The following is a 27,754-nucleotide window of genomic DNA, read 5'->3' on the forward strand; positions in this document are numbered from 1 at the left end:
TGTGAATTAAGCAAATCCCACAGCTGTTTCGTCCCATTTTATTTATCTTTTATCCTAATGTAGTGTGTTTCCATACACTCCTGATTAGTTGCCAAAAACACAATCAAGCAAACCCCATATTTGGGGAACTCCTTGGGGATATTTGGGGATTTTGGAAGAGCTACAATAAAGTCTGGGAGTGTATTTCTTTATATTTATAATATCTAATTTGTATGCTCTATTATATTTCCATTGCATTGCATTTAATCCTCATGACATGTAGATTATGGATGAGTGAGAAGTTATAAAATTCTGCTAAGAACGCCGATTTATATTTGCATTTATCAACACGTTTGCATGTGAATTATGGCAAAACTGTGGGATGATTCTGCTGTCATCTGGCGGCAAATCCATATTCTTTTTATTCCTCCATGTACACACAAAGTATATGAGTAACGATGCTCACTTTGCAGTCACTTGTCTTCTGTGTGTGCAGTGCTAAAAGCTAGTACAGCACAAGCCTTATACGGTCATTGGTAAACTTTGTGCAGCCCTACAGTGCATAACAGGAAATATATAAGATATATGTATCTTATATCTTCTGCATAATTGCTGTTTGGGATGAAGTCAGTGTGCAGCAGCAGAAATAAGACTCACACAGGTGATGTCAGTTTTCCCCTTTGTCTTCTAGCACCTCAATAAACCAGAGGCAATAAACATAAAGCTTTTATTAAAGTCACCCACTCACCATTACCCAACCCACCAGACAATTTCACAAAAACCCGCCCAGAATAAACCCCTCAGACTATTTTTACCTGCTGCATACGACCCTCTGTCTGTGACGTTATAGGTTGTGCGTAACGTGTGACTTTCTCTTTTACTTTTCTGTCTTCTTTCTTGTTTTTTTTCCCATCTTTCTGTCCTTCCGAGAAGACTGAAGCCACAGCTGCCACAAAGAAGGTACAGTTGTGTGGTAGAGAGCGATAAGAGAGTCGTAACGGACACTTCTAATTCCAGGCTGTGATTGTAGTGAGGAGAGTGTGTGTGTGTGTGTGTGTGTGTGTGTGTGTGTGTGTGTGTGTGTGTGTGTTTGTGTGGTTTTGTTCTTCTTTCACTTTCTTTCTCCTCTCAAAGTCTTGAAGAATTGAATTGAGAATGTATAATTCCCCTGAAGTGCATGTTTTAAATGATTCACACCTAAGCCTGGTAGTTTCACTGTATAATATTTACATGAAATATGATGTAGAATACATGCATTGTGTTGAACTAGCCATTATTATTATGACGTTAAGCTCAAATTCATGAGCACCATGCATGAATATGTGAATATAAAAACATTAAAGTTAAATATGGCAATTAGTACATTAATTTGCCTATTTGCTGTTTAACTCCTCTGGATCATGTTGAAGCTGTCAGAAGGTTTATTTTTTTCTCTGTTTACTTCCTGCTGCTTCCATTTTATGTGCTGAGCGACGATAAACACATCCTGGACCATAGTTCTCTGTAGTGAGATTAAATTGATGCTGATACTTCTCATCTAACTCACCTAAAAGAGTAAACGGTATTAATGGCTAACGTGGAGCACCAGTTCAAAGAATCCTCGTATGATATCTTACCAAACGTTAATAACGTTAATCCCCATATTTCGTGTGTTCTCCTACAAAAGTCCAGTTTCCACTGATTACATGCAGACAGTCTTTTCAAAATTAAATTCACAGGAAACAACTCCGTTTGGTTGAGGAAAGCATTGTGAAACAACTTAGTTGGATTTAGGCAAACAAAACTACTTGGTTAGGTTCAGGAAAAAGATCGTCGTTTGTGTTAAAATAACTACAGCAGCGCTCGAGTCACGTGACAAATAAAACTATGTTGACGAGTAGAATCACACGGTGAACCGGCAGCGGCCTCCTGGCTGAAGGATCACTGTTAGTTAGGATCTCATTATACCTGCACTCATGCTGCTCTTGATTCATCCTCCATCCGTCTTATATCTGAGAGGATTTTATATTTGCATTCATCTCTCAAGGACACCTCTCTCACACACACACACACACACACACACCTCTCAAAAGCCTATAAAGATTGTTGCCTTTGCAGTTCACATAAACACAGCTGCACACTTCGTTTTTCTGGATTCGGACCAAGAAGGAGGCGAAGCGGACGGTCCAAACTTTCACTCCACTCAACATTTCTCAATTAAATTGCAAGACACTAAAACACTGTCACTTCAAAGTCACGGCCCTCTTTTAGTCCAATTATATGTTCTGGCCGTTTGCCCAACGTCCTCTATCTAATAACACAGTCGCACAGTTATCGACGGCACACGTTCCACAAAGACACTTTGGGACGTCTTATCGTGGAATCGTCTCGCCGCTCGGCTTTTGTAACATGCGGTGCGTACGTGAGGTCCGGCATGCTGACGAGCTGCGGGCGGTGTTTCACCGTTTCATTGAAGGTCTGTTAGCAGGCTCCTCAAGGCCAGTTTGTCCCGCAGGCTGCATGGACGCCGAAAGCTGCACTTCAAAAATATTCAACGTTTGTGATACAACATGCCTAAAAAATGCACAATCGCTGGAGGTCACGTCTAAATAAAATCCAATGTTAACATTAAAAGAAGGCATTCAGCTAAAAAGAACGAGGTTTCTTCTTACCGTTCTGCAGATATTGCAGCACAATAGCCACGTTGGCACACACACACACACACACAGGTGTTTTCACTTATTCTGGTTGATTAGACAATTGGACATGAGTCATCATTTTTAAAACCTACATTTATATCTGAATGCAAACCATTCAAACCCATGAAGAAAAGCTGCTCACACACGTGGCTGAAACAATGACAAAAGTTGGATTGGCTCGTCTAAAACCATCAAGAAGTTTAACTTTATTTTCAAGCTGAATCATCATCTCGCCTGAATTACCCACAGGGCATTGGGGCAGACCACCGGCCCACACACAATGGTTCCTGCAGCATGCAGGGCTGACAACACAATAAAGCCATTAAAATGATGCCACAAAGGCAGGAGGGCTGCCTTAAATAGACCCGAGCAGGACATCAGGTGCATGATCGATCTTGAGGTCTGCGGATGAGTCTGACCTCTTCGCTTCAAGTGACCTGTAATTATTACAGCGATTCTTTTGACTTCTGCATGAAGTCTGCATGAAAATCAAGTCGAGGTTTCCTGGTTTGTGATATTTTCACTCCAGAAATCTGGACTATTGGGCTCTGAAAAAGCAACTTCCTCCTTCTTTCTGCTTCCCACCAGGTTTATTACATTCACCCCATTTCAGCGTTCTACTTTCAAACCCGTCTGTTAACAGAGGAAAGAGTGACGGCCTCCTGCTGTCAAATGAGCTCCACTTAATGTAAAAAAAAAGATTTCAGCCTCTTGTCGTATATATTTTGAGCTTCAGGAAGTGGTGCGCTCTTTATAGCTTGAAGTGCGCTTTTCACGCGCTGTTGAATAGGTTTGACTGAGCTCCTCATCATTTTTCCCGTTATATCTACCGACTCTCCTCCGCTGAATTCTTGTTTAGTCACGATCTTTTAGCAATTTGCATCTTCGTCAGCATTTCTTTCCTGTTTATACATCACACGCACAAATTAACGCCCATACAGTATAAGCCACTGAATCTGGCGTCACAAACTCTCACTCGTCTCGTCTGCACACTCCGAATCCCCATCCAGAAATGATGTACATGAACTGTGCGGTGTTTATCTCCTCAACCACCGTTCATATCGGCCTCATACATATTTAGTTTGCTGCAAACCGTTCTGCACAGTTCTGCTCAAGCATCCGTGAAATGCAGTAAAGAGATGTTTTTGGTTCTTTAACAGTATAAAAATAGAGCTCCACAAACAAGACAACCACCTTGTTGGTTTGGGTTATTTATGCTTTACCATAAGTACGGTTTCTCCAAAGTGTGCAGTACTTGCATCACTTGACCTATAGCACTGTTTAAGTAGAGTTATAGGCACTCGTGATCATCCGTAATGCTATTTAACAATAATCGTAACGCATTATAAAGCATTTTATTACTTGACTTTTAAGGTCAAGTGTCATAATACTTCATAATTTCTGTAACCACTGACATTGTTTTTCGTTGCAAAGATCACAGTATATTTTGATTCCCATAGTTGTAATACATATACATATACATAATGCTTTATAATGTGATTATAATGCAAATCAACGTCTCACACCGACCCCCGTACTCCCATCTCTTCACTGGCTCCCTGTAGCGTTTAGGATCCACTTTAAAATCCTCACTTACAGAGCACAACACGGCCAGACTCCTACATATGTGGCTGAACTACTTCACCCTTATTCACCCGCCCGCGCTCTCAGACCGTCTGTCCCACACACTCGCCTATAGACCCGCCTCGAGGTGACCGAGCTTTTGAGGCAGCAGCGCCGAGGCTGCTTTGCTGATTCCGTGAATTTGTTTAAAAAATCAGCTCAAGACGCGCCTGTTTAGACTGGTGCGTTTGGGTAAAACTCATTTCTCTAGGCCTGCTTTTAAAATGTCTTTGTCAGGAGTGTACAAATACTGTTTAGGTGAAGACATTTTTACTTTGGCTGACGCTATTCTCGCATTAAAATCAAATCGGTGGGTGCTACTGAGCTATTCTTTGTTATTTCTTGCGTTGTTTTTTTAGGTGAGATAGACAGACACTGAAAAACAAGAACAAGGAAAAATGAAAAAACTAAATCTGGTTTTCAGAAAACCTGGAAGAGCGCACCGTACTGTATACAGTATATATATATATATATATACATATATATAACTAATGGTGAGGGCATTAAATAACCTGTTATCACCTTTCTCCTTGTAGCTGGATATAGAGGCAGCTGACATCCTCAATGAGCTGCAGGTGAAGCTCAACACCTTTCTGGACAACTTCAGCATCGTGTTTGCCAAGAGGTAACACACACACACACACACACACACACACACACACACACACACACAGTGCTGCATAGTCAGCCCTGCAGAAGTTCTCTTGTCTCAGTTTTCCTCTGTCTCCGTCTTCTTTCCCTTCAGTTTCCAGACTCGTATTAACTCCTGCATGCGTCAGATGGCTGAGATCCTCTACCAGATCAAAGGTCCACCCAACCACAACACCGCAGAGGCAGACGCTGACAACATGCTGAGGCCCCTCATGGAGTTCCTGGATGGGAAGTAAGCGAAAGCATCACACGACACACGTACACACACACACACACACACACACACACACACACACACACACACAGACCACTATCTTTTACTGTCAGTTATTGTTGCTCATGAAACCACTAATGTCATATTTTTTATTTAAGTGAAAAATCTGTTTTTATTCGTTTGTTTTGTAATTCTTGTGTCATTATGTCGACTCTTTCATGCAGCCCTTAGTCCACTAATCAAGAACAAAGACAGTGTATTATTGAAGGACTGCTGGACTCTTGATGCTTGTAAACTGAACCTCATACCATGATGTTTGTGTGCGATCCAGTCTCAGTATCTTTGCTGACATCTGTGAGAAGACGGTGCTGAAGAGGATCCTGAAGGATCTGTGGAAGATCGTCCTGAGCAGCCTGGAGAAGACTCTCGTCCTGCCTCAGAGCAACGACAGCCTGGTAGGAGCAACCCGAAACTAAACCTCATTCTATCCAGGAAAGAGTGCCCGAAAACTAAACCTCATTGTATCCATGAAAGAGTGCTTCACAGTATTGTCGAACTCAAAAAAATGATCAAAATCGATAAAGCAGAACCAGAAATATCGTTGTTTTTACTCCTTATGTTCTTCTTCCTTCCTCTACTGCACAAACGTCAATCATGACGTCTAAAACTGGTCCTCACAAAGATAGAAGAGTAAGAGCATGGACACAAGATAATGAAAAAACTAAATCCATATTCCTAATTTCTTTTCTTCTGTCGAGCCGTGCACACTGATGAGAGCACTCAGAGGACGGTGAAGCAGATTGAAACACACATTATGAGAGGACAATATTTGGGCTTGTTTTTGCTCATTCGGTACAAATCACACACACACACTCTGCTTTTTATTGCCAGACATTTTAGCCACTTCAGTTCTTTTTCTGTATTGATTTCCTCATTAATGTAGTTTTCAAAGTTGTGTTTTTGTCCCGAGGAAATGGAGCAGACTGTTTTTGAAAACTCTTCTTTTTTTGGTGCATCAATTTCTGAAAATCGACGGCCAAACATCGACAGTTTATAACGCACAAAGTGACCGACTTCACGCACTTTCATGTTGTTGTTGTTTTCCTTTTTGTGTCCAAAAGCTCATGAATTCAGTGACTGCAGCAAACAAGTTTCTCTAAATGCTCTAGAGTAGCGAAGCACATTACCAAAACATTTTGTTCTCACATTACCGAAAACATGTGAACACGATGTTTACCGTCGTAAATTAAGCATTAAAGTCTCTGCAAACTGATTTGTTATTTGTGTATTTGTTATATATACACAGACTTATCTGCAGTGTTGGATCATGTCTACTATCTGGTGTCTCAGCAGCTGTGCTCTGCTGCCACCTAGTGTTGAAATGATCTTTGCACGAGTTTGATTTCCTCCGTGAACGTGAAAGTCACTCTGATTTACCGCCGTGTGTCTTTTGTTTCAGAGAAACAATGAAGCATGAAAATATCCCAATATAATCTCTCTCTCTCTCTCTCTCTCTCTCTCTCTCTCTCTGCAGGGGGCCCAGCTCCTCACAGCAGCTAAAGGACTGTCCAGTCTCAAGGTACCACACAGTCAGCCTGTAGAAGCCGTTTGTTTAGTTTCATTTGTTTCTTGTTTAACCCGAGGACGGAGCTGGTTGGTGTCGTTCACCTGCGACTAGCACTCAGCCTCGTGCGCGGCTGTTTGTATTTCTTCACACACAGAAGTGCGGGACTCGGTTATAAATCCGTCTGCTACTTCAGCACCACGGACAGCGCCGCGGATTCACCAACTGATATTTCAGCGTCATGGGAGCTTTAGATTCTAACACAAGCCTCAATCAGATGAAAGGTCAATGATTCAGGCTGACGAGACACATTCAACTAAACAACCGCTCTGACCCTTCACGCTCTCTGCTGCTAAGGGAGAGGTGGACAAACTCTTATCAAAGTGAGCCACATACAGAGAAATAGAAGGAGTCACGGTCCAAATAATAGTAAATGTGAAGTTTTCAACCAGTTAAACTGCAAGAAAATCCATGTTTCTAGTCCAGAAAACCCCAATGTGCTGTCGAAAATTCATTATAAATCAAAATAACTTCACAACAACACTAAACAGTTTAACGTTTAACGTAAATATGAAGATAAGTAAAGTTAAAACGGGCAGAAATTGACAAATGTTTTTGAATGTGAGATGTAAATGTGTCTGATATTGAGATGTAACACATAAAACAGGCAGATGTGGTAATATATAAGACAATAATAATATTTCACTGAATATAGTCGACATCTAGTGTTTAAACTAGGATGTGTAATGTGCATACAGTGCAATTTATAAGAAATATGCTCAAGCCATACTCATAAAAAGAAATGACAAATAATTAAAAACGTTTTGGATCGTTTACGGGAGGAGTTGAAAGACGAGACTTAACCACAAACTGCTGTTCTGCTCGCACTGGAGGAAATGTGTTCACTTAAAAGTTCACAGTGTAGATGTTCACTGATCTGTTTTTATGTATTCATGTCGTTGTGTTTCGTCTGTATTTATTATTCCTGCGTGCTGCTCTCAGGAGGAAAGTTTGTCTAACGTCTGTTCACTCTGGTTGCTGCAGGGAGGCAGTGAAGCCAAAACCTTGACGCCCAAACAGTGTATCATCATCGACGCCGGGCTGGAGACGATCAAGGTCGGTGGAGACCTGCACGTTCACACGACAAGCAGGAAACAACAATGAAACCGTCCGTTTCTCACCTCTCTTGTTCTTTCAGCAATACTTCCACGCGGGAGGAAACGGGCTGAAGAAGACGTTTGTGGAGAAAAGTCCTGAACTGGCTTCGCTGCGTTACGCCCTCTCCCTCTACTCACAGAGCACCGACACTCTCATCAAGACCTTTGTCACCACTCAACACACCCAAGGTCACCTTAGACACACACACTAATGCATATACAGTATATATATATATATATATATATATAAGAGTCCTTAACCTTTCTGCTCTTTCCCGTCCTCTCAGTGCATGATGGGGTGGGCATCAGAATCACTGGCAATGAGAAGATTCGACCTGATCGAGGTAAGTCCACTACACTCTGATGACGAGGGGCTTTCTTGGGTTCCACATGAAACCATTGAGCTTCTTTTACAGGTTCATGAAATTAAAGTAAAACTTTCTTTTGCACACCAAAAAGTTGCTTTTCTCAAGTAACCAACAAAGCACATAGTTGCAGTATGTTTTGCATGTTTTCTTGTTAATAAAAACAGGTTTAAGACTATAATAAGACAACATTGAAGCAGCAATGAGATCACGATAAGAATGAAAAGGTGCTGTTACAGCATGTTGATGTGTGACGTGGTGGTTCGTGTTCTGCAGGCTCGGGGATAGAGAAGCCCATCGGAGAGGCCATCCTGCAGATCGACATGATGCTCGGGAAGGAACGCAAAGTCAGCGTCAAAGGTGAAGTTCAAAACACACAAACATTTACAATTGCGAGCCTAAAGCTCTCAACTACGTACTGTTTTTAATTCACATCTTAAATCCATGATAGTTAACGAAGAATGTCTTTGTTTGAGGACAGCCCTGAACGTAAGTGTACATCTAACGGCCCAGTCATCAACTGACTCTCTACCTCGCTCCCCTTCTGTTTGCCCACATCTCCATCCATCCAGTCATCGCAGTGAACGACATGAAGTGGCAGACATCGGGGATGTTCCGGCCTTTCGTCGAGGTCTCCATGGTCGGTCCCTTCCTGGCCGACAAGAAGCGCAAGTTCACCACCAAATCCAAGAACAACAGCTGGTCGGCGAAGTTCAACGAGGCTTTCCAGTTGTGAGTTTTGAGATCTGAACTCTTGACATCTGAAATGTGTTTTGTTGCGATAAAAAGAGTCTGATCTCTGGTTTCTGCTCCGCAGTGCCCTGGGTAAGGAATCCCCAGACTGCTATGAGCTCCAGGTGACGGTGAAGGATTACTGTTTCGGCCGGGCGGACCGCGTGGTCGGCGTGGCCGTGGTTCAGCTGCGCGACGTCGCCGACCGCAAGAGCTGCGTGTGCTGGTGTCCGCTCGGGCCGCGCGTCCAAACCGACGAGACGGGCCTGACGGTGATGCGCATCCTGTCCCAGCGGCCCGCCGACGAGGTGGCCAAGGAGGTCGTCAAGCTGAAATCTGAAACCCGTCCCGTGGAGGAGGGCAGATGAGCAGAGACGCTTTGACTCAAGATCGGAGATTTACTGGAAAAAAAAAAATGTGGCGCTGACACGGATCACGGTCAGCGTTTAGAGTCAGGGGCTTCGTCTGTTGTTTATGAGCGCTGTCATCTTCATCCTCAGCGAACACGGGCCTCTGAAGCCTCTGACGTGGAGGACATCCTTCAAAAGACGCAGTAGACACAAGCAGGTTTTGTCACAGATATGGTAAGAAAGAAAAGTATTTCAATCACATTTTGGAAGGAGATTCTTTCTCAAAATGATCAAAAAGGGTTAAAACCACCAACTCAGAGGGGGAAAAATATTTTCAGTCCATTGGAGAGAAACTCTTGAGATCTTCTTCATCTTCTGATAGTGATGACGAGCTATTTTGGTCGTCCGTAGCAAACTAAATCTGCCATCAGAGCTGCTGATCCACAGCTTTTTAACCAAACGTACGTTCACTGGAATGAATGGACGGGAATGAAAACCGAATGGACGTGAGCAGTTAATCCTGACTGCTGTTAGATGAGTGTTTGTCCTAAATAACTATGATATGAGCTGAGAGTGATTCTTGTACTGTTTGAGCCTTTGAGGCCTTTTGACTGCAAACAGACATCGGTACCACTGTCGACTCTGGTCCCCCAAAAAAAATGACATTGAACCAGCTAATAAGTGTCACAAAAACACATTAAAATGAACCGACGTCATACTCGGCATGAGTTGAGTGTTTTAGCTAATGAAGACTACTTAAAAATGTAACTTCTGGAGCAAAAGAACAGAAGTAGAACAGCTTATGGTCCTTCTTAAAAAGGATCATGTGTTCCTCACACACATCGGCCGCTTCAGGTGTTAAGTCCTTTGATTCGAGGCTTTGTGACACATGCAGCACCAGGTGCAGCTTGCAGAAACAAGAAGTTGTCAGAATATGACCAACCAGAGTGAATGTTATGAAGTTGCAGAGTTTCTAGAGAGTTTGCTCTCGGAGATCCTGCGGGGATATCATGAAGAAGTGTGTCAAGATGCTTTTAATTAATGTGTGTCGCCTATTTAGTCCTAAATTAGTTTCTATTTTTCCCAGATTGAATATAAAAAAAACCTTGAAAAGTAGTCGCATTGAGATATGAGTCAGTTCTTATGAATTACGTTGCCTTAAAACAGAACCGTGCTCAGTGGGATGCAGTAAAGTAAAAAGGCGTTGTTGTTGTGTTTTTTTTTCAGGAAGCAAAGAATTATGGGTATAGTAGTTTAAAGTATCTGACCTCTGGAGAAGAAATGCAGCGTCAGAGGTTTTGAATCTCGTTTTTTTTGCCAAACTGTGACTGTGGACTCTGTTTACATGTTGACCCGCTCTGAACAAACGTTGACAACCTTTTTTTTTTCCTTTGTGTAGGACCAGAAATCCTCTCAGAACTTTATTTTTGTGTAGTTTTAAAATTGGATGAGAACAAAAGTCGCTCAGCCTTGCCGCCATGCATGTAGGTGACATACTGCACCAATCATGTGTTTATGAATATGGGATTGGTGTTTTTACATTATTCACTCTACAAACTAACAAAACATGCAGGCAGGTTGTTCAATTTACTGAAGTGTAACTGGGTTGGATCCACACTTATTGTATGTTTACTACGTGCCAAGGAACGCAAGTGTTCAGCGAGCCATGTTCACACGCGCTGCGTCGTTAGCGGACAGGTGTGGCCATTGTAGATGTCCCAATTCTCACCGCACGTTTGCCAAAACTAGCTGCACTTTGGCTCCAAACTCAAGAGGCTCCTGGTAGAATTTAGATGAAACTAGTTCAGAGTTTGTTCTGCTGCATTAAAAACGTTATATTACAATGGCCACAGCTGTAGTGACAGCTGAACTCTTGCACTCTGTTCAAAAACTAACCGTGAAGTTTGTACTTAGCCTACGACCACAGCATGTATTTACTGTACACAAAAAGTACTAGAATTGTGATCTTTTTCATGTATGTACTTGTGAAATATGAAGATGGATCAAATGTATGTCAAGTAGTTATCATTATTCTAATGTGACATATGTTGAATATACTTGTAACAATATTTTGTACATAAAATATTTATGAATCAATGCAGTGGTTCCTGTCCTTTGTCTGTTCACTCACAGTACAGTACTTTCCCAAGACTCAGGTCGGGATATGTCAGTCGCTCACCAGTGTGTGTTTAATGAACAGAACACACCTCAGACTTCACTGCATAAAAAGTAAAAAACAAACCCCTAATAGACCTTTTTCACAGCAGACATTTGAACTTGTCCTAGTAGCAAAAGGTGCTTCAAGTAACATGAACACGTTTGTCTGCTCCAACACGGCAGCTTTGCAGAGCGTCCCGTAATAGTTAAAGTATTGTTTCAAACTGTCTCAGAAAAAAAACAATGTGACGTATTTGTCACAATAAGGAAAATAGTAATGAGCTGCTCAGTTGATTTAGCTGAAGTATTTTTAATTAAAATATGTTCTGTTGTTGAATTCAAACGTTATTTTAACAACTATAAACATAAAATATTGTCAAATGTATTCATTATTAGTCTAATTATGAAAGAAAAATGTACATATTACTAAATACAACACAAACAAACAAGATTTGATTTATATTTTGGTCCTATTTCAAAGTAATTTCATTTTTTTTGCAGTATGAATTACATGCACTGATCATCCAACGAGAAGACATCTTTGTCTCGTAAAACAAATCTGAAAAAGAGTTTTTGGTTAAACTTAAACAGAAAACGTATAATTTTGATACGTGTTGTGGAAATGCAAATAAAAAGGCAAATCTTTGTTACCAAGCAAAACATAAGCCAATGAATTACAATCAAGAGAACCAATCGAGACCGTGAAGAGTGAAGAGTGAAGAGATAGTTGACATAGACGTCACCTTCACTGTTTCCAAAGCTGGAAATAAATAAATAAAACACACACAGTAAGCTAATTGTCAACTCCTTTATTCACTTATCTTCCAATTCTTTTGTTCATAGTATCTTTATCATAGAAGATATTTATCAATATCTTTCCTCAGGATTTACCAGGTTGTTCCCTCAGTACTGTTACAAATATAAATATGAAAATAATGTGAATAATCCTCCATTCTGACACGAGTTACATTCAGTTATCGTCTGGTGAGCGTAAATATTTTCATTAAGATTCACTGCAAACACATCGACATGATTATTATGTAATAATGTATATTGTACAGCTGATAAATCTGAAATACAGTGTTTTTGACTTTAATATTTATAATAATAAAATAAATATCGTCTCAACCCATTTTTCTGGAAATAAATTATTGAAGAAATAAATATTTTAAGGAATGTTTGCAAATCTGGAATGAGACAATTAGAGGCACATCCAACAAGCAATGCAAGTTATTAATCATAATAATATTACAAAACTTAATTTAGAAAATCATAACAAATGATTAAATAAGCTTCCATGTGTAGTTATTGTTGAAAACAAAAGTGTGACCTTGAATTCCCATTAATTCAAAATAAACATAAAGGCAGAAAGCTGAACATCTTTTATATAAATGAACTGAAATGCTTTTACTGCTGCTGATTGTCATGGCAAATATTTACGCCACATACATGGAAAACAAACATCGATCGAAAAAGTGTATCTGCGTTTAAAGAAAATGAATTACTGCGTCTCTCTTGCGCTGCTTTTGTCGTGGTGGTTGTGTGTCATAAACATCATAAACATCATACGCTGCTTTGGGAGCACTGACCTGAGTCACTCGGTGGCTATTTTGAAACATAATGTGAAACTAACACTGGTCGACACATAAGTGAGCATTGCACTTCTACAACAATGACAAACATAGTTTTGTTTTGGTTCCTTGCATTCTCGTTCCTTGTCAGAACCTGGCGCCTACATCGCCCACAATGCATCTCGACCACCGCCAGCTGTGTTATGCTATTGGTGGCTAACATAGCCGCGAGCCTCCTGCTGTTGGTGAGCCTCTAATTGTTGATACGCTCTTGAGGTAAAGTTGCTATACGGTATACCTGCTACCTGCGTTCTTCTAGCAACTCTAAAATGGTCCAACAGAACCGGATACGTGCAATGTGAAGCTACACCATGTGGCCAGAAGTATGTGGACACCCAAACATTGCACCCATGTGTGAATTGTTGTCCAAAATGATCACACACTTTTGGTCAAACAGTCAGGTCTTAACAAGGGTTAAATACTTGTGTGTGTGTGTGTGTGTGTGTAGGCAGCATGTTGCACTTCCTGTTCAACTCAAGTTTCTCAGGCTGTGCTTAGTGGCGGCTGAGCGCTACTGATCCGCCAACGTGAACGTGGCACATTTGGGTCTTCTTCTCGGTTATGATTGGCTGTTGCACGCAGCTTGCTCTTGGTTTTTGGACCCCCCGTTGGTCTGTGGGGACTGTAGGTGGTCCGGCAGCAGGACCTCGACGGTAAAGCTGATTCTTTTGGCCTGGAAGATGCTGTAAGTGTTGTCAAATCTCAGGACATCTGGGGAAGACGAACAGAACAAGATATTTATTTAGCTTTAATCTAATAATAACATATAAAGCCTTGTGAGCACCAGTGTGAGCCGAGCGCCGGGTTACTCACAGACTCCCGGGCGCTCACAGGTCAGGGATCCGTCCTCTGGTACTAAGTGGGAGTTGTACCGCTGGCTGAGCACGACTTCATGCATCTGAGACGCTTTCTTCCACTCGCCCCTTTTAGCCTTCTGAAACACCCCGAAACCGATGTCTGCACTCTCAGTGGAAAACTGCCACCTACCGAGAGAGGAAAGACTTTTCAGATTAATAAGGCTCAACGTTGCTTTTCTGCTTTTTACAAAAGACAAAAACACTGTCCATACATTACATTACAGTCATTTAGCATTACATACAGTGTTTAGTGTCATGCACAAGATTTGAAAGCACCTAAAAATCCCTAAATTGTGTTGTTGACAACGTTAACATCACGTGACGTAACTTATCTGCCCGAACATTAAAGTGTTGTTTAACCAAAATAGATTTTTCACTGTCGAACTTAACTTACACATTTTTTTAAACTTTTTGGGGGTTTATTTCTTTTTCCAACACTTCTCCAGGCCTGGAAATTGCTATTTTTAAATTCCGTGACGTTTCCAGGTTTGTCGTGACCGTAAGAACCCTGGTATCTGATGAACTTAACTTATTTACACTTTAGGAGTGTTGAAACAGATGACCTTTCAAAATAAATCCTTAAGATATTATACTAAGATTCAAGTCCAAAAGGCATGAAATAAGTAACTTTAAGAGGTAAAACCACAGAATTTGATCTTTAAAAGCGACCATTGTTTCTTGTGCTACTTATTCTCATCATATGCATTGGATATGTCTTCTGTACTTCATCCCATGAATTTTGTATTGTTTTTTCCAGCAATGATCAAAATATATCTGGTAATTAGAGTCATCGACGCCAACTACCCTTCTTCACTGTGTGAAAATCTGTTATGCACGACCCAGATTGTCACAAAATAGAGAGGTTTGTACTGTAAAATTGTTGCATCCATCAGACCTGAGGACGCAGCCCGGGAACAGGATCTCGTAGTCCAGCTGTTGGGAGGAACCCCGGCTGACGGTCATGCACTGCTCGTAGTCCACCTTAACGTGGTCCCGCACGTAGTAGGAGGGGGGAACTGGGCCCACGTGGTTTATCTACAGCAGAGACCGAAACATACACAGAGTTAGAGATACGAGCGTCAAAGAGTTAGTCATATGAAATGTTGAAAGGAGAGGGGAGGGGAAAGAGAAAGCCATCACTTACTGTGACTTTGTCTGAATGATTGTCACTTTACAGCTTTTGCACACAAAAAAAAGTCTCACTTTTCCAAAGTTTATTCACATAAATATGAAACCAATCAACTGTGTTCTCAGTGCAGTACAGGAAGCAACCACCAGAGGGCTGTGATTTCAGTTAAATCCAGCTGGTGATAAATAACATACAATATATATTACAGACGACAGACACGGATGCTGTTTCAGACCTGTCTTGAGTATTATTATTATTATTAAGTAAGTCGAAGTGAAACCACTTCTCTAAAAGTCTTGCAGAAATGTCAAACTTAACAGAACCGTTATTGGGAAACTGTTAACCGACAAAAAGAAAAAAGATGCAGAAAGAAAGTGTGAAAAACACACATCGTCCGTCAGAGAGCAAAACGTCGTCAGGCATCTCTCAGGCTGATTGCTTTGTTTCATCACATAAATTCTGCAGATTTGACTAAAGCTGAAGGAGGAAATGTCAGAAAAACCTCACATGTACGGTGCATAAGGCTCAAGATCACAAAGATTTAAAACAAACCGGATTCCTCTTACGATATCAAAGGGTAACTTTGGTATTTTTCAACCTGGACTGTGTTCTCCCATATTTTTGTGTCTAAGTGACTAATGGGGACCAACAATTTTTGCAGACGTCAACAGCTGTTGAGTTTTTTTATTGGGTCATGTGACATGTTGCTGCAAGACAGCTGTGGAAAGAAGAGTGGGAGTTGGAGAGAGGAGTGCTGATGTGTGTTGTGTTCAGAAAGAATGGCTTAGTGCCGTCTAAAAGATTTGCAATGTCATGGCTGAATATTTATCTGATTTTGACGATGTGGACGAGGTCGTCCTACAGGCCCATAAATGATGCCCAATTCCTAAAGGAATGATTCAACATTTTGGGAAATTACACAATGTCACACTTAGCTTAGCATTAAGACTGGATACACAGGAAACAGCTCTGAAACAAAATCCATTAAACCAAAGTGTAGAAATGATGCATGTCGGAATACTTGGCTGTGAACAGTGACTTCCTGGATTGCCTTCAACGCTATTTCACGCGCTTCCGGTCTTTATGCTAAGCTAACCTAAGCTAACTGGCTGCTGGCATAAGCTTCATACTTACTGCCCAGACGTGAGAGAGTGGTCTCAATCTTCTCGTCCAACTCTCTGCAAGAAAGCGATTGAGAGCATTTCCCAAAATGTTGAACTACTCTCTCTGTAAGACAACTCCGTTCCTACGACCTAACCGAAATAATACAGTACAATGCCAAGGACACACAGGTAGCTAAAGTAAAAAAAAAAAAAACACTTTGAGGCTGAGCATCTCCATTCCTTGAATCTTGAACGGAGCCGAAATGAATTTCTCTCTTCCTGTTCCTCATCTTTCCTGGGCCCAATTATTTATCTACAGAAACAAACGCAAGGTCAGTTTTCTTGTCTCGCGTATGAACTAAAAGGTGCGACTACTCAAGCTGCACGTGTTGCTCGGTGCTAAACTGCCGGGTTTGACCGCATCTCTCTAATTAGAGCTTTTGCCATTTCTACGCAGCGAGGGCGGGGATGCAGCGGGGAGGAAGTGGCCATTTTTCTTGATTAGTTTAACTCGTTTCTCATCTGCAATTTCCTGTGAATTGCCTGCAAATGTCTGCCATTACAATTCATACAGCAAACCATCTGTTCGTCCCACAAATTGCATCCTTTTTTGCATGACTTCCTTCTTACATATGTATACCCCTGGCAGAGAGAAACTGTATCCGTCATGTGTGCAGCTGTATTGATTCACTCTGCCTTCCCAAAATAGCTCTTTGTTGTTGACCTGCTGTGATCAAACTGGCTTTTTCATCATGTGTTGCAGGATCCTGTTCACAGCCACAGTTGGCAGCATTAACATTTTATAGAGAACTTCTCATTCGCTGCGTTCAGTTTGATCCATTTGTAGCCTGAATGTGATGTTGACTTATTCCTTTTTAGGCAAATTATTCCTTTTTATTTCACGCCAAAACTGGTGGGAGTGGGACCTCGCGTGAAATATGGTTTGCCAGTCAAATGTAAACCCACAACGTTTCATGTGCACAGCATGCATTATGCATATCAGCCAGACGGTCTCTCAGCAAAGCAGAGCTGAAAGCTGCCAAACTACATGAGCACAGGATGAAAAAGCAGTGAGGGGAAACTACACAAGTATACATATATATATATATATATATATATGTCTTTTGCTTGAAGTAAGTAGGATTAAATAACATTTGTATCTACTTCCCATCCAGGTGGAACTCTAAATTAACTCAATAATACCAAATGCAATAAATAATATAAAAATAGTAATAATCCAAGAGTTAAAAAAAGCTTTTGGTTTGCGTCTCATGAGACAAAACCAAAATGTTAGTGTATATAAAGACTTCAGACAACAACCAGGCGTTATAAAACTACTGCTGCAACAACCTGATTTTAAACACAACTTAATATTTTCAACATCTAGAGGCAGACACCTGTTTATTTAACAGGAATGTCTTTTGTATCTTAACGTCATAAACTAGTCCTTTCAGGTAACTTTCAATAAATCTCAGGGAATATATCCTCATGAATATGTCTATCAGCGCATATCCAAGTATTAATGCTATCTCAAAATAATGATGCAGCATCTGCACCAGATACTTGGCTCCTCCAGCTATTAGTACCAAAGTCTGGGTTGGATTCACTGGCTCACCTTGGTCCGACAGCGAGGATCTCCATCAGGGTCCGTGAGTTTGCCCCCGTATATCACCGGCAGCTCCTCCGCGTCGATGTACTTCAGTAAAACCTCCTGCCAGTTAGCTAGAGCGACAACAACGGGTCATTTCATCAGAAAGGAGGGAGCTCAAAAGGGTTTCGATTGGCTGAAATATTCTGTAAAAATAAAAGACGTCTCACCCCCGAGGATGTAGATCTTCTGTCTCGTGTTCTCGCTCAGGAAGTGCTTGACGAGGTTGTAGGCCACGGGGAAGAGTTTAGGTGCTGCAGGAGAAAAAAAGTACAGAAGTGATGACCAAACGTTAACCAGTGGAAATTAAATCTGGCTCTTTTAAAAGCAAGATAGAACGACGAATACAGACACACAGGATTTACCTTTTATGACAAACAGCCTTTTCAAGCCTTCTGGGTAGTTTTCTTCAAACATCTGGAGGATCTGGAGACACAGAGGAACATGTGCTCTATTTGGAACAGTCTGCTTCTCTTACTAGTTTTATTTAGACGCGCATGTCCACACTGTGTGTGTGTGTGTGTGTGTGTGTGTGTGTGTGTGTGTGTGTGTTTACCTCTCCATATGTTTCTATAGCAGGCTTCCATAAGTGCTTCAGACCCAGACCTTCTACGTCGTAGATCATGGTGATTCCCTCCACGTTCCTCTCGAGCTGGTGACAGAAAGACGGGTACATTTAATCTGTGAGACCAAACAATAATGTATGACATGTAAAATAAATGTGGTCAATTAGTAGAGCAAGCTGGGCATCCACTGTGGGCCGGTGTTTATTCATGGCTCATTCTGGGAACTAATACTTATTAAGAGAAATGTAACGAAACAGAGTGATAGATCCATATCACATCTGATGGAGACAAAATGAATAACATTAAAACAGACAGATTTTCTGACAACCTATCCACGGAGATAATACGTATATATATATATATATATATATATATATATATATTGATATATATATTGATATAAAGTTGCATGTAGCGCTTCTTAATCTTAAACATTTGTGTCGTGTTTTTAAACACATGTTGCGCTGCTCCAAATTAAAAGAACTTCAGAAGTAGCTTTTGATTATATCAGTGGAAAACTAGCACCACTGCTCAAAAACACGTGTTAGATAAAAGGAAAATAAACTCTTCCGCCGTGGTGTCCAACATGTTTGGGCTTGGGACCATTTAATAACAGGCCATGTGCACATGTGACGTGCACGTCCATAAGCTGCACTGAATTCAACCAAGGAGTGGCGTTTCCTTCTCACATTGTTCCATTTGAATCCTTTTTTAAAAGCATTAAGAGGCAACATGACACAGTATTTCACAATAAAGACGAAAGAAAAGTCCAAAAAAGTAATCCTACTTTTGTGAGGATCATTTCTTTCATTATTGTCCGACACAAGTAATCACCCGGCAGCTTCTTCTCTTTGATTAATCTCTCAACACCTTGACTCTTGACTCCCTGATGTTTGTTATAATGGACCCTCGTTCCTGGTTACAGTCCTCTCACTTCTATACAAACTCCACTACGACTCAGCCAAAGACACATTTTGAGTATCAAGCGTGATCAGGAGGACCACTGTGTCTCTTACCCTCTGGGACTGGACGTGACATTCCTTCTGCAGGGCCTCACAGTCTCTGATCTTGGACTTGATGAAGTCCTGCTTGGAGGCAGACAGGAAGAGGCCTTTAGGATCCACTGGTCCGATGACATCGTACCAGATGGGACTGCCCTCGCGATCGTGACCACACATCCCTCCTGACAGATACTTCTCTATCACCTGCAGGCGGCAGTCATTTTAAATGGGTTCCGTCAGTCGTGTACTGGAGTATTTGACGCGACAATATTTCCTCAAATTCCTCAAGAATTTCTTAGGACAGCTCTACTTAAATGACTGTTAAGTACACCAAACCCACTGTAGGTTGTGGTTTATAACGTTAAATGTTTGTTTTTTTACCTCTGGTGGACGCCAGTCGGTGAGTATTACGTCTACTTTTATCTGTTTCCTGAACTCCAAATGCTGGAAGAAAAGATGAGTGCATGTTAAGTTCAGCAAGACCACGATTCATATGATTAATAATATACAATACGTACATCAAAACATAGGGTTTTTTTTGTACTTTCTGGATAATAGACTGCTTGTTCAGTGGCACAATGTGGTGATTTAAGTGGCTTAGGAGGTTTCAGACAGTTGTGATGTGATGTAAAAGCTGCTCCGTCAGCAGGAAGGGGATCAGTTACGTACCGCTGTGTAAACACTGCATACATGCCAACACATGCTTACAACCTCGAACTGATAAAGAGGAAAGAGATTGTCCACTTTGCTGCTGTGATCCTGTACATTTCCCCACTGCGGGACTAATAAAGGATTATCTTATCTTATCTTACATACAATTTGAATATACACTTTTGCTGGTTTGGTTTCAACACTGGCTTGTTTTATTCAGTTAACTGAACAAAAAGATGTCTTAAAAAGTAGCCTCTGCTTACGTTAGCTTCTATTGGTGGATTAGTGTTATTAAGAAGCAGGAAGGTGTGGTTATTTATTGACGGGATCACTGGGAAAATGATGGGTTTCCTCTCAAACACAGGATGGTTGAGATCTAGGATTAGGTCGAGTCAAATTATTGGTGTTGGCGTGTATAAAGAGAACCGCAGCGCCGGAGGAGGCGCCCCGTTCATTCCTTTGACGGTTGCTCGGTGGCGCATTAAGCAAAAAAAGTTTGACTTCCGAGTATAAACTTCAGATAGAAATACCCAGAACTTCTAACTAATCTTGTGAATCCATGATTGAGCGAGCACACTAGCGTTTCCTTCAAAAGGACCAGTGTGTAGGATTCAGTGGCAGAAATCTAATATAATATTCATAACTATGTTTGAATTAATGTATAATGACCTGAAACCAAGAATCCTCCTTTAATACTTTGTGATCCTTTCTACATATAAGCGTTTTACTGAAAATAATACATTCAGATGTTCCCTCTTGTCTTGATAAATAACTGATTTAACTGTAACCGATGAATCACATTTGTAATTTACAAAACGTGTTTAGTTACTCAACACCATCAACCAGTGACACAGCAAGAAAAACCTGGTTTCTAGACCAGACGCCGGTTAGTTCAGTGTCTTCTGACATGATACTCTTTCATCACCGCAGCAGTGATTGCTTAACAAATTAAGCAATCACACAAAAAAACTAATTTTCAGAAATTTCCGGCACTCACTATCTAGCTCTTCTGTCTTTTCGGTTCCGCCATGTTTACCTCATCAACTAGAGTAAATGTATGTATCGGGGGTGCGTGTTTGTTCTTCTGCCACCTCGTGGACACAAAACCAGTTAATGCAGCTTTAAGTTCGGTGGCTGTAAATCTTCCTCTGTCATTTTAATTCCTCACTTGATCCCTTTTTATCTTATCCCGTCAGGCTGTGATGACTCAGTTTCTCTTCTCTAATCTGCAGCCACTCCTGAGCTGCTGAGTGTACTAATTGCACTTTCACACATTAGTCACTGAAAGAGGAGGTTGTACTTCGGCTTTCGATTTGTATTGAATGACTACGAGAGAGTGACACATGCAGGTGAATTGTCCCGTCTGACTCAATAGAGGAGCTGAGCGCGTTACCTTTCGCAGCATGGCCTCCGACTTCTGGATGTTGAAGTTTCTGGCTGAAAGTGAAAAAGAGGCAGACATGATAAATACAGACATCCAAGATCCATAAATGTTAAATAGTCTTTAACCAAAATGCAGAGAGGGACAATTAGAGTGGGATCCACAAACGCACTCTATTTACTGTAATGGTATATTCTACAGTTTATATTACATAAAAACCAAAGACTGTATATAAGAAGTGGACGTCGTCACCGTAACGTCACCCATTACTTGAGTTCAGCTTTTTGGCCGTCGCCATCTTGGTTTTTTTTTGCAACCAGAAGTGACACGAGAGGGCGGAGCTAATGCTGCGTTCCAGACAACTCGGAGGTTATGATTTCTTCTTGAAATTTCCAACTTCGGACCTCCAAGCTTTCCAGGTGTAAGACACCAAACGTCAACAAAAGCCACGGCTAACCGTGACAAACTGATGTTTCTTAAGGAATAAGGCATTTTTAGGTGACGTTAATTTCATGTTTTGTACATTGAGGCACTAGTTGGATTGTCTGGGAATAAACTGGTAAAAGAACTCCTCTACTGTGACCTATTAAAACCAGTGGGTCAGTATGACTGATCCAGACTGTGGACACACGCTTCACTGTCTTAGTTCTCCATCTAAGGTGATTATCTCTGCAGTCTGGCAGTCTGGTGGAGAAGCACTGAAGCGAGACTTGCAACTTACTCCAGCAGAGGATTACGCTCTACCTAATGCTGCAGTCGGGCACCTTAACTAGGACACGGTGACTTACAGTTACAAAGGCACAGAGCAGATTGTGGCAGATGACCAGGCTGTGTATTATTATGAGTCAGTAAGTGTCCCCTCAACGTTTTAACTACTACTAATACACACTGTTCTGGATGGATAGATCTCAGACCTCAGTGTCCTTTCCTATAATGAGGTTTTGCATAATTATATTAGATGTAGAACAGACATATCAGTGTTCCTTGTCAGATAACCGACGGGTGAAGATTTGATGATCTGCATAACGTTATCTTAAGCACTGATAGAGGTTCATAATGTGGCAGAGGGCAGTACGAGGGCAAAGCCAGTCAGCATTTTATCTCACACACCACTGGTTCAGCTTTCATAAAACATGCAGGGAAGGTGCACTTTGTCGTTGTCTTTTTTAAATAATCACAGTTCTTCTGTAGGTTTCACACGTTTGTCTTGTTGTTACCTGACTGATCTGGTGAAGGCGTCATTCTTGGTTAGTCAGTTGTAAACAACAAAAAACAAAAAAGGCAATACAAATAGTGTTTTTTTGTGCTCTACAGGAAGCTGAAGAAGCTAAAACAGCTATAATCTGTCTGTACGTCATTATATTGTGTATATATATATATCTATATATATTATATATATCTATATATATATATATATATATATATATATATATATTAAGTCAAAGGAAGACAAAAGTCACAATATTTCATGTCATCACAGCATCAAGACCCCCAAGCGCCAACCTCCGGTGGTTAGAAGCTAAGCCAACGCAACAACTGCCAAAATCTGCAGTTCCTCAAACGGCCACTTGAGGCAAAGAAAACGAGTCAAGCCCTAAAGTCCCCGATGTTCAGACGCTTTACAGCATAAATAAACATGTTTACAGCCTGGTACAGCTCTATAGCTCATATCCCCATTCATGACAACTGTACGAGGGGTTAAGTTTTATATAACTGACCCGTTTAAATTATATTAAGGTTTAAATTTAGACTTAATTGAAGGTTTTCGGAAACCTACGGGTGACGTCACGGAAATTACGTCCGTATTTTATACAGTCTATGGTTAAGTCCAAGTCAAACTGCACACATGTGAGCATGATTTTAAAAAACAAAACAATATCACCCAAACCACCGGGAGTCTGTCTCACTGAACTCAATGTGAACTGCGGTCTACAATACTTTATCCTAAAGTGCTCAAGCACAGACTGAATTGGTGTCTTTAAGTGGAGCTCCTCAGGGCTAAATACTGCACACACCCAGACTCGTCTTCTACAGAAACAGGTTGTAACTGGATCTAACACACATCTTTCCATTATTTCACTCACAATATCACAGTAAACATGAAACCTCGACAGGGGAACATAAACGGCTACGCCCCGTGTTCCTCAGGGCATAAACTCTGATAAATTATACACTACGTTCATGATTTCCTTCTCTCTGCTGCCAGCCACAAGTTCACCTGAAATCACTTCTGGAAACCTTTTACATTCGCTTTTTTAAAAAGCTACTATTTCATAGACAAAATGCAGTGTTGAATGAATTGTATATATATCTTGAACAAAGAGAGAACAACACCAGCTGAGTTCAGATCCAACCGATTATCTGTGTTTTAGCTGGTGGATTCTGTAAAGTGGCAATAGAAAAGGTTTAACTCAAGTAAATGTAGAGAGCATAAAGTTTAGATTGGTTCCCTACAGAGTGCTACAGGAATGAGTACTAAAATTACTAAATATTGTTGCACTTCAGGTTCCCTTGTCTTTAAGTCAATGGTCAAAGGTGCACCCGCGCTCACGCAATTGTGTTGTAGTTCGTTTAGAGACAAACGTTTTTACATTCAAAACTCATTAAAGTGGTGCTCATTTGTGAAGATTATCTTCAGAAACGTTTGTTGGCCACAGAGCTTGTCAGTAATAATCCAAAAGCCAACGGAATAGTCCTGTTGGCTTTTTGTCAAGGGAACCAGCGCGATGCTAACTTTACTTGATCTATAAACCTCGCTTTCACTCGACCTCCCAGAAAAATGAAGGCGACATTTACAGCAACCAAAACAGGAAGTGGATATCGCTTTTATTTCCCCAGTTGCTATCGGCAGCTATCCCCAGTTAGCAAAGAGCAGCAAAAGTTGTCTGTTTCATGACGACTTCTTACCAAACATTGATTTGTAGATATAGATGTACTTTTAGAATCACAAGTTGTACTTGGACACAATGCAGAGTTGAATTTGATGGAAACATTTGTTCTGATCTAGATTATTCAAAGGTCAATCATCAGCGCTCACTGTGGGCCTCAGGCTTCAAATCGTTAGCTTCAAATCAATTAGCTGCACTGAGAGCTATCCTCACACAATATTCCCACACACAGCTTGAATGAGATTCATCTTTACCAAAAATGGAAATACCTCGAATCTCTCAGAGCGTACATTTGCCAAACACAGACCCCTCATTGTCCGTGTGTGTCTTATGTGACGCCGTGGTCGTTTAGTAAAGCTTCATTAAAGAGAACAATACCCCTCTCTCAACTCTGAACTCTTCTTATGAAACTTATTTTTGGAGGAAACGTTCCTGGAGCTCGGCAGCAGAGTCGGAGTTCCTGGCAGACGGGCCGCGGTCCACCGTAGTGCGTCTTTAATGCGATTAGCTCTGGATTAGCCTGAAACACGGAGCGCTAGCCCTCTGTAGCTGCACTAATCAGGACAAGGCCTCCTTTAATCACTGGCTCCACATTTCAGGTTAACTTTTAGACCTTTTTTTAATATCAAATATAATGTAATTTAATGCCTGTTTGACTTCTCTTACTGGCCAAACTATTTCACATTTGGTTTAAAACCTGACGTCTTCCTGATTTCTTTAAACCGCTGCTGAATAATCAGCCGCTTAGTCTTTTCAGTTGTGGTTGGAGCATCGTGTTTGGGCGTTAAAACCATGCGAGTCTCTTTCTCAACCGCTGCAAACAAAGTGTCCACATGTGTTGCATCACGTCCCTTCATGTAATCAACCACTGCAGCTTCTGCTTTTTACAACGGCACAGACAGATTTTCTCTGTGAATGACTATAAAAGGCAAATGATTACACGTTTTTAGCATGAAGGAAAAGGATTGTGGGAGAGGTTTTGCTTCTTTTTTTGTGTGTGAGAGCAAGCTCTGGTTAAGGAAAAGCTGCAGGTGTGTTTTTTTACATTTCTAAACTCACCTCTGAGCCAGCGTAACAGGAAGTGGTCATGCTGTGCAGGAAGTTGAGGAAGAACGTCTTGTATCCTCTCTCGAAACTGTAGCGTGAGGAAGGAGAGAAGAAGAGTAATGTGATCGACATGTTCTGCTTCTGAGGATTCAATACCAGGAAGAAACTTTCAGGGAAATGTTTACTCGAATCTTTTGACCCTAGAGGTCAAAATAAAAACAAAAACACTACTTTTCTTTGTTTGAAGCCTCTCACTCATTTCAGATTTGTGGGTTTTTATTTCCTAAAGCAGCTGAAACGTGTGACTTTGTGACAAATTATTTTACACACTTTAATGGCGATGTTGCGCAATGTTCAACAACACGTGCCTGTAAACATTTTTTTTGTGTTGCATGGGTGCAAGAGGTTTTAAAACTACACTACATGGACAAAAGTTTGTGGACACAGGAGCATCAGGGCTGCACGATGATCTGCCTGTTTTTACTTGATTCATCACACAGCTTGTCCCAAGTTGACATATTTACATTGCTTGTTTTGTTGGATATTCAGTTTAATATAATAGCAGTCGAAGAAAAACAGCAAATATTACAAACATGAGAAGCTGCAGGCAGTTAATTGTCACTTTTGATTCCACAACCACTGGCACTAATGTGCCTCTTTAACAGCCTCCACTCAGACTTTCCACCAGATGTTGAAGCTGGCTGCAGGGATTCGCTCCCATTCAGACACAAGCCTGAGTCATGAGTGAACCTTCAAATATAACGGTGAGAGTTGTAGTTTATTCCTCTTATGTAAACATAAAGCAATCAGACTTCCCCTTAAGTTAGACCAACTTTAATGAATCACAACAAACCTAACAATTCATCACATGTGAATCACATGAAAACAGCGATGTGGAAGTGAATGACAAACACAGGAACTATCAGGGACAGGAACTCATATTCTTAAAGCACAGCCTTTTATAACAGGTTTATACGGTGCAACTAATAACATCATTTTAAATGGCTTAAATAGAAAGTAGCCTAATTATAATGCAATAACGCTGAAAAAATAGTTTTGATAGAAAACAGATTGAGATGAGGCTGTATTTATTTGTCTCTAAATCATTTATTAATCAGAAATGTCAAAATATCGAAGGGTTAAATGGGTGATTTTGACATTACATGAGAAATCTGAAAAGATCACATTGAATTTGAGAACTTGTAAATTAAAATATGATTGAATAATTGTTTCCCTTCATTCTCAGTGGAAATTACGCCCTTACTCTGAGAGGAAAGCCTTTAAAGTGATTTATTATTGTTAACTAATTATTTATTCATGCACAATAAATGTACCAATGCTTTAGAGATCAATTACAGGCCATTACAAATAACAGGTGATGGTTTAGAGATGCAACATTTAATCAATAAGTTTATTACTGAAGTGACAAAAATAATAATCTGTAATTAATTTGATAATCGTCGCTGTTGGTGGGACCTAACAAGCTATCTAAATATATTACATTGTATATATTATTACTGTGGGAAATTTGAATGGACATTTTTCACTCTTTTCTTACATTTTACAGACAAAATATATATTGAAAAATGAAAAAAAATCAGTATGACAGTCATGGCTTATAACTGATCTATAACCCTCATGATTAATTTACAAATAAAGAGTGCCTCTATTAAAATGAGCTGCCAGACAGATTATTACATAACAGTCAAAGGGATACCAAAAAAAGATCATTTCTAGAGATTTAGAGATGCCCCAGCATGAAGCACAGTTATTATTATGAATATTATTATAGCTAACTTTACCTGCTCCAGCGCTTCAGCCTGTTTAGGACTGAGGTCTCCGACTCTTCCGCTCATGTCTGCAGCGGCTGGAGGATGCGGGACGGATGAAGACGGAGCTTCTTCAAAGTGAAATATACAGACAGACGGACCGACAGACAAACAACAAGCACCGTCACCGTTAACCGTTGACAGGCGGGGTTTCTTTCCTCAACGTTGATGCACATTCGCGGCTGCAGTGTTTCGTTATCCTCGCTGTCAGCTGCCTGCAGGTGATTAAGAAAAAAAAAAAAAGTAAACACGACACCTCGTAACGCCCTTAAAGCAGAGCTCTGGTCCAACCGGCTGACTCGGCCAAAGATAAGATAACTTGACAAGAGCGTCCCTCGTGTCAAAAAAGGAGGAACCAAAAACCGAGGAGAAGTCCCGCCCCCTTTCAGAAACTAGCTTCTAATCCACTAGCATACGTAGTTTTATAAAATTAAATAAGACAATCCTTTATTATTTAGTACTTATTTTAAATAAGATAGTAACTGGTTCTCCGGGTGCGCATTTAGCACATTTTACGAAAGTGTGGAGACTTAGGTGTGATTCATCTCTGATT

General features: G+C 40.7%; 2 protein-coding genes across 2 annotated transcripts in view; one reads left to right on the plus strand and one right to left on the minus strand.

Annotated features, from left to right (window-relative positions):
- The window catches only part of LOC306697851 (protein unc-13 homolog B-like), a gene marked incomplete at both ends in the record, with an annotated part of 54,564 nt that extends 45,233 nt beyond the window's left edge, over nt 1–9,331 (plus strand). Inside the window, 11 exons of the mRNA XM_079161924.1 lie at nt 913–939; nt 4,817–4,905; nt 5,026–5,163; nt 5,477–5,600; nt 6,680–6,724; nt 7,754–7,825; nt 7,908–8,055; nt 8,154–8,210; nt 8,508–8,591; nt 8,804–8,963; nt 9,049–9,331. Coding sequence (XP_079018050.1) covers nt 913–939; nt 4,817–4,905; nt 5,026–5,163; nt 5,477–5,600; nt 6,680–6,724; nt 7,754–7,825; nt 7,908–8,055; nt 8,154–8,210; nt 8,508–8,591; nt 8,804–8,963; nt 9,049–9,331 — 1,227 coding nt within the window. The remainder of the gene's footprint in view (nt 1–912; nt 940–4,816; nt 4,906–5,025; nt 5,164–5,476; nt 5,601–6,679; nt 6,725–7,753; nt 7,826–7,907; nt 8,056–8,153; nt 8,211–8,507; nt 8,592–8,803; nt 8,964–9,048) is intronic.
- A 2,942-nt stretch (nt 9,332–12,273) lies between these two features.
- On the minus strand, nt 12,274–27,392 carry LOC306697723 (SEC14-like protein 2). The gene is made up of 12 exons (XM_079161752.1): nt 27,175–27,392; nt 25,385–25,460; nt 21,450–21,493; nt 19,787–19,849; nt 19,421–19,609; nt 18,395–18,490; nt 18,204–18,264; nt 18,009–18,092; nt 17,806–17,912; nt 14,854–14,993; nt 13,915–14,084; nt 12,274–13,812 (listed from the first exon to the last, which is right to left on the minus strand). The coding sequence occupies exons 1-12, from the start codon at nt 27,226–27,228 to the stop codon at nt 13,661–13,663; spliced, it is 1,236 nt and encodes a 411-aa protein (XP_079017878.1). The 5' UTR covers nt 27,229–27,392; the 3' UTR covers nt 12,274–13,660.
- Between the last annotated feature and the right edge of the window lie 362 nt (nt 27,393–27,754).

The sequence above is a fragment of the Pholis gunnellus genome, assembly GCF_910591455.1.
Source record: "Pholis gunnellus genome assembly, chromosome: 6".
Lineage (NCBI taxonomy): Eukaryota > Metazoa > Chordata > Actinopteri > Perciformes > Pholidae > Pholis > Pholis gunnellus.

Coding starts and splice junctions, on each gene's coding strand:
- LOC306697723 (XM_079161752.1), bottom strand. CDS start 27,228: ATGAGCGGAAGAGTCGGAGACCTCAGTCCTAAACAGGCTGAAGCGCTG. Junction 18,491..19,420: donor GTCACGTCCAGTCCCAGAGG/GTAAGAGACACA, acceptor TTCTGTCACCAG/CTCGAGAGGAACGTGGAGGG. Junction 17,913..18,008: donor GAAGATCTACATCCTCGGGG/GTGAGACGTCTT, acceptor TTGTCGCTCTAG/CTAACTGGCAGGAGGTTTTA.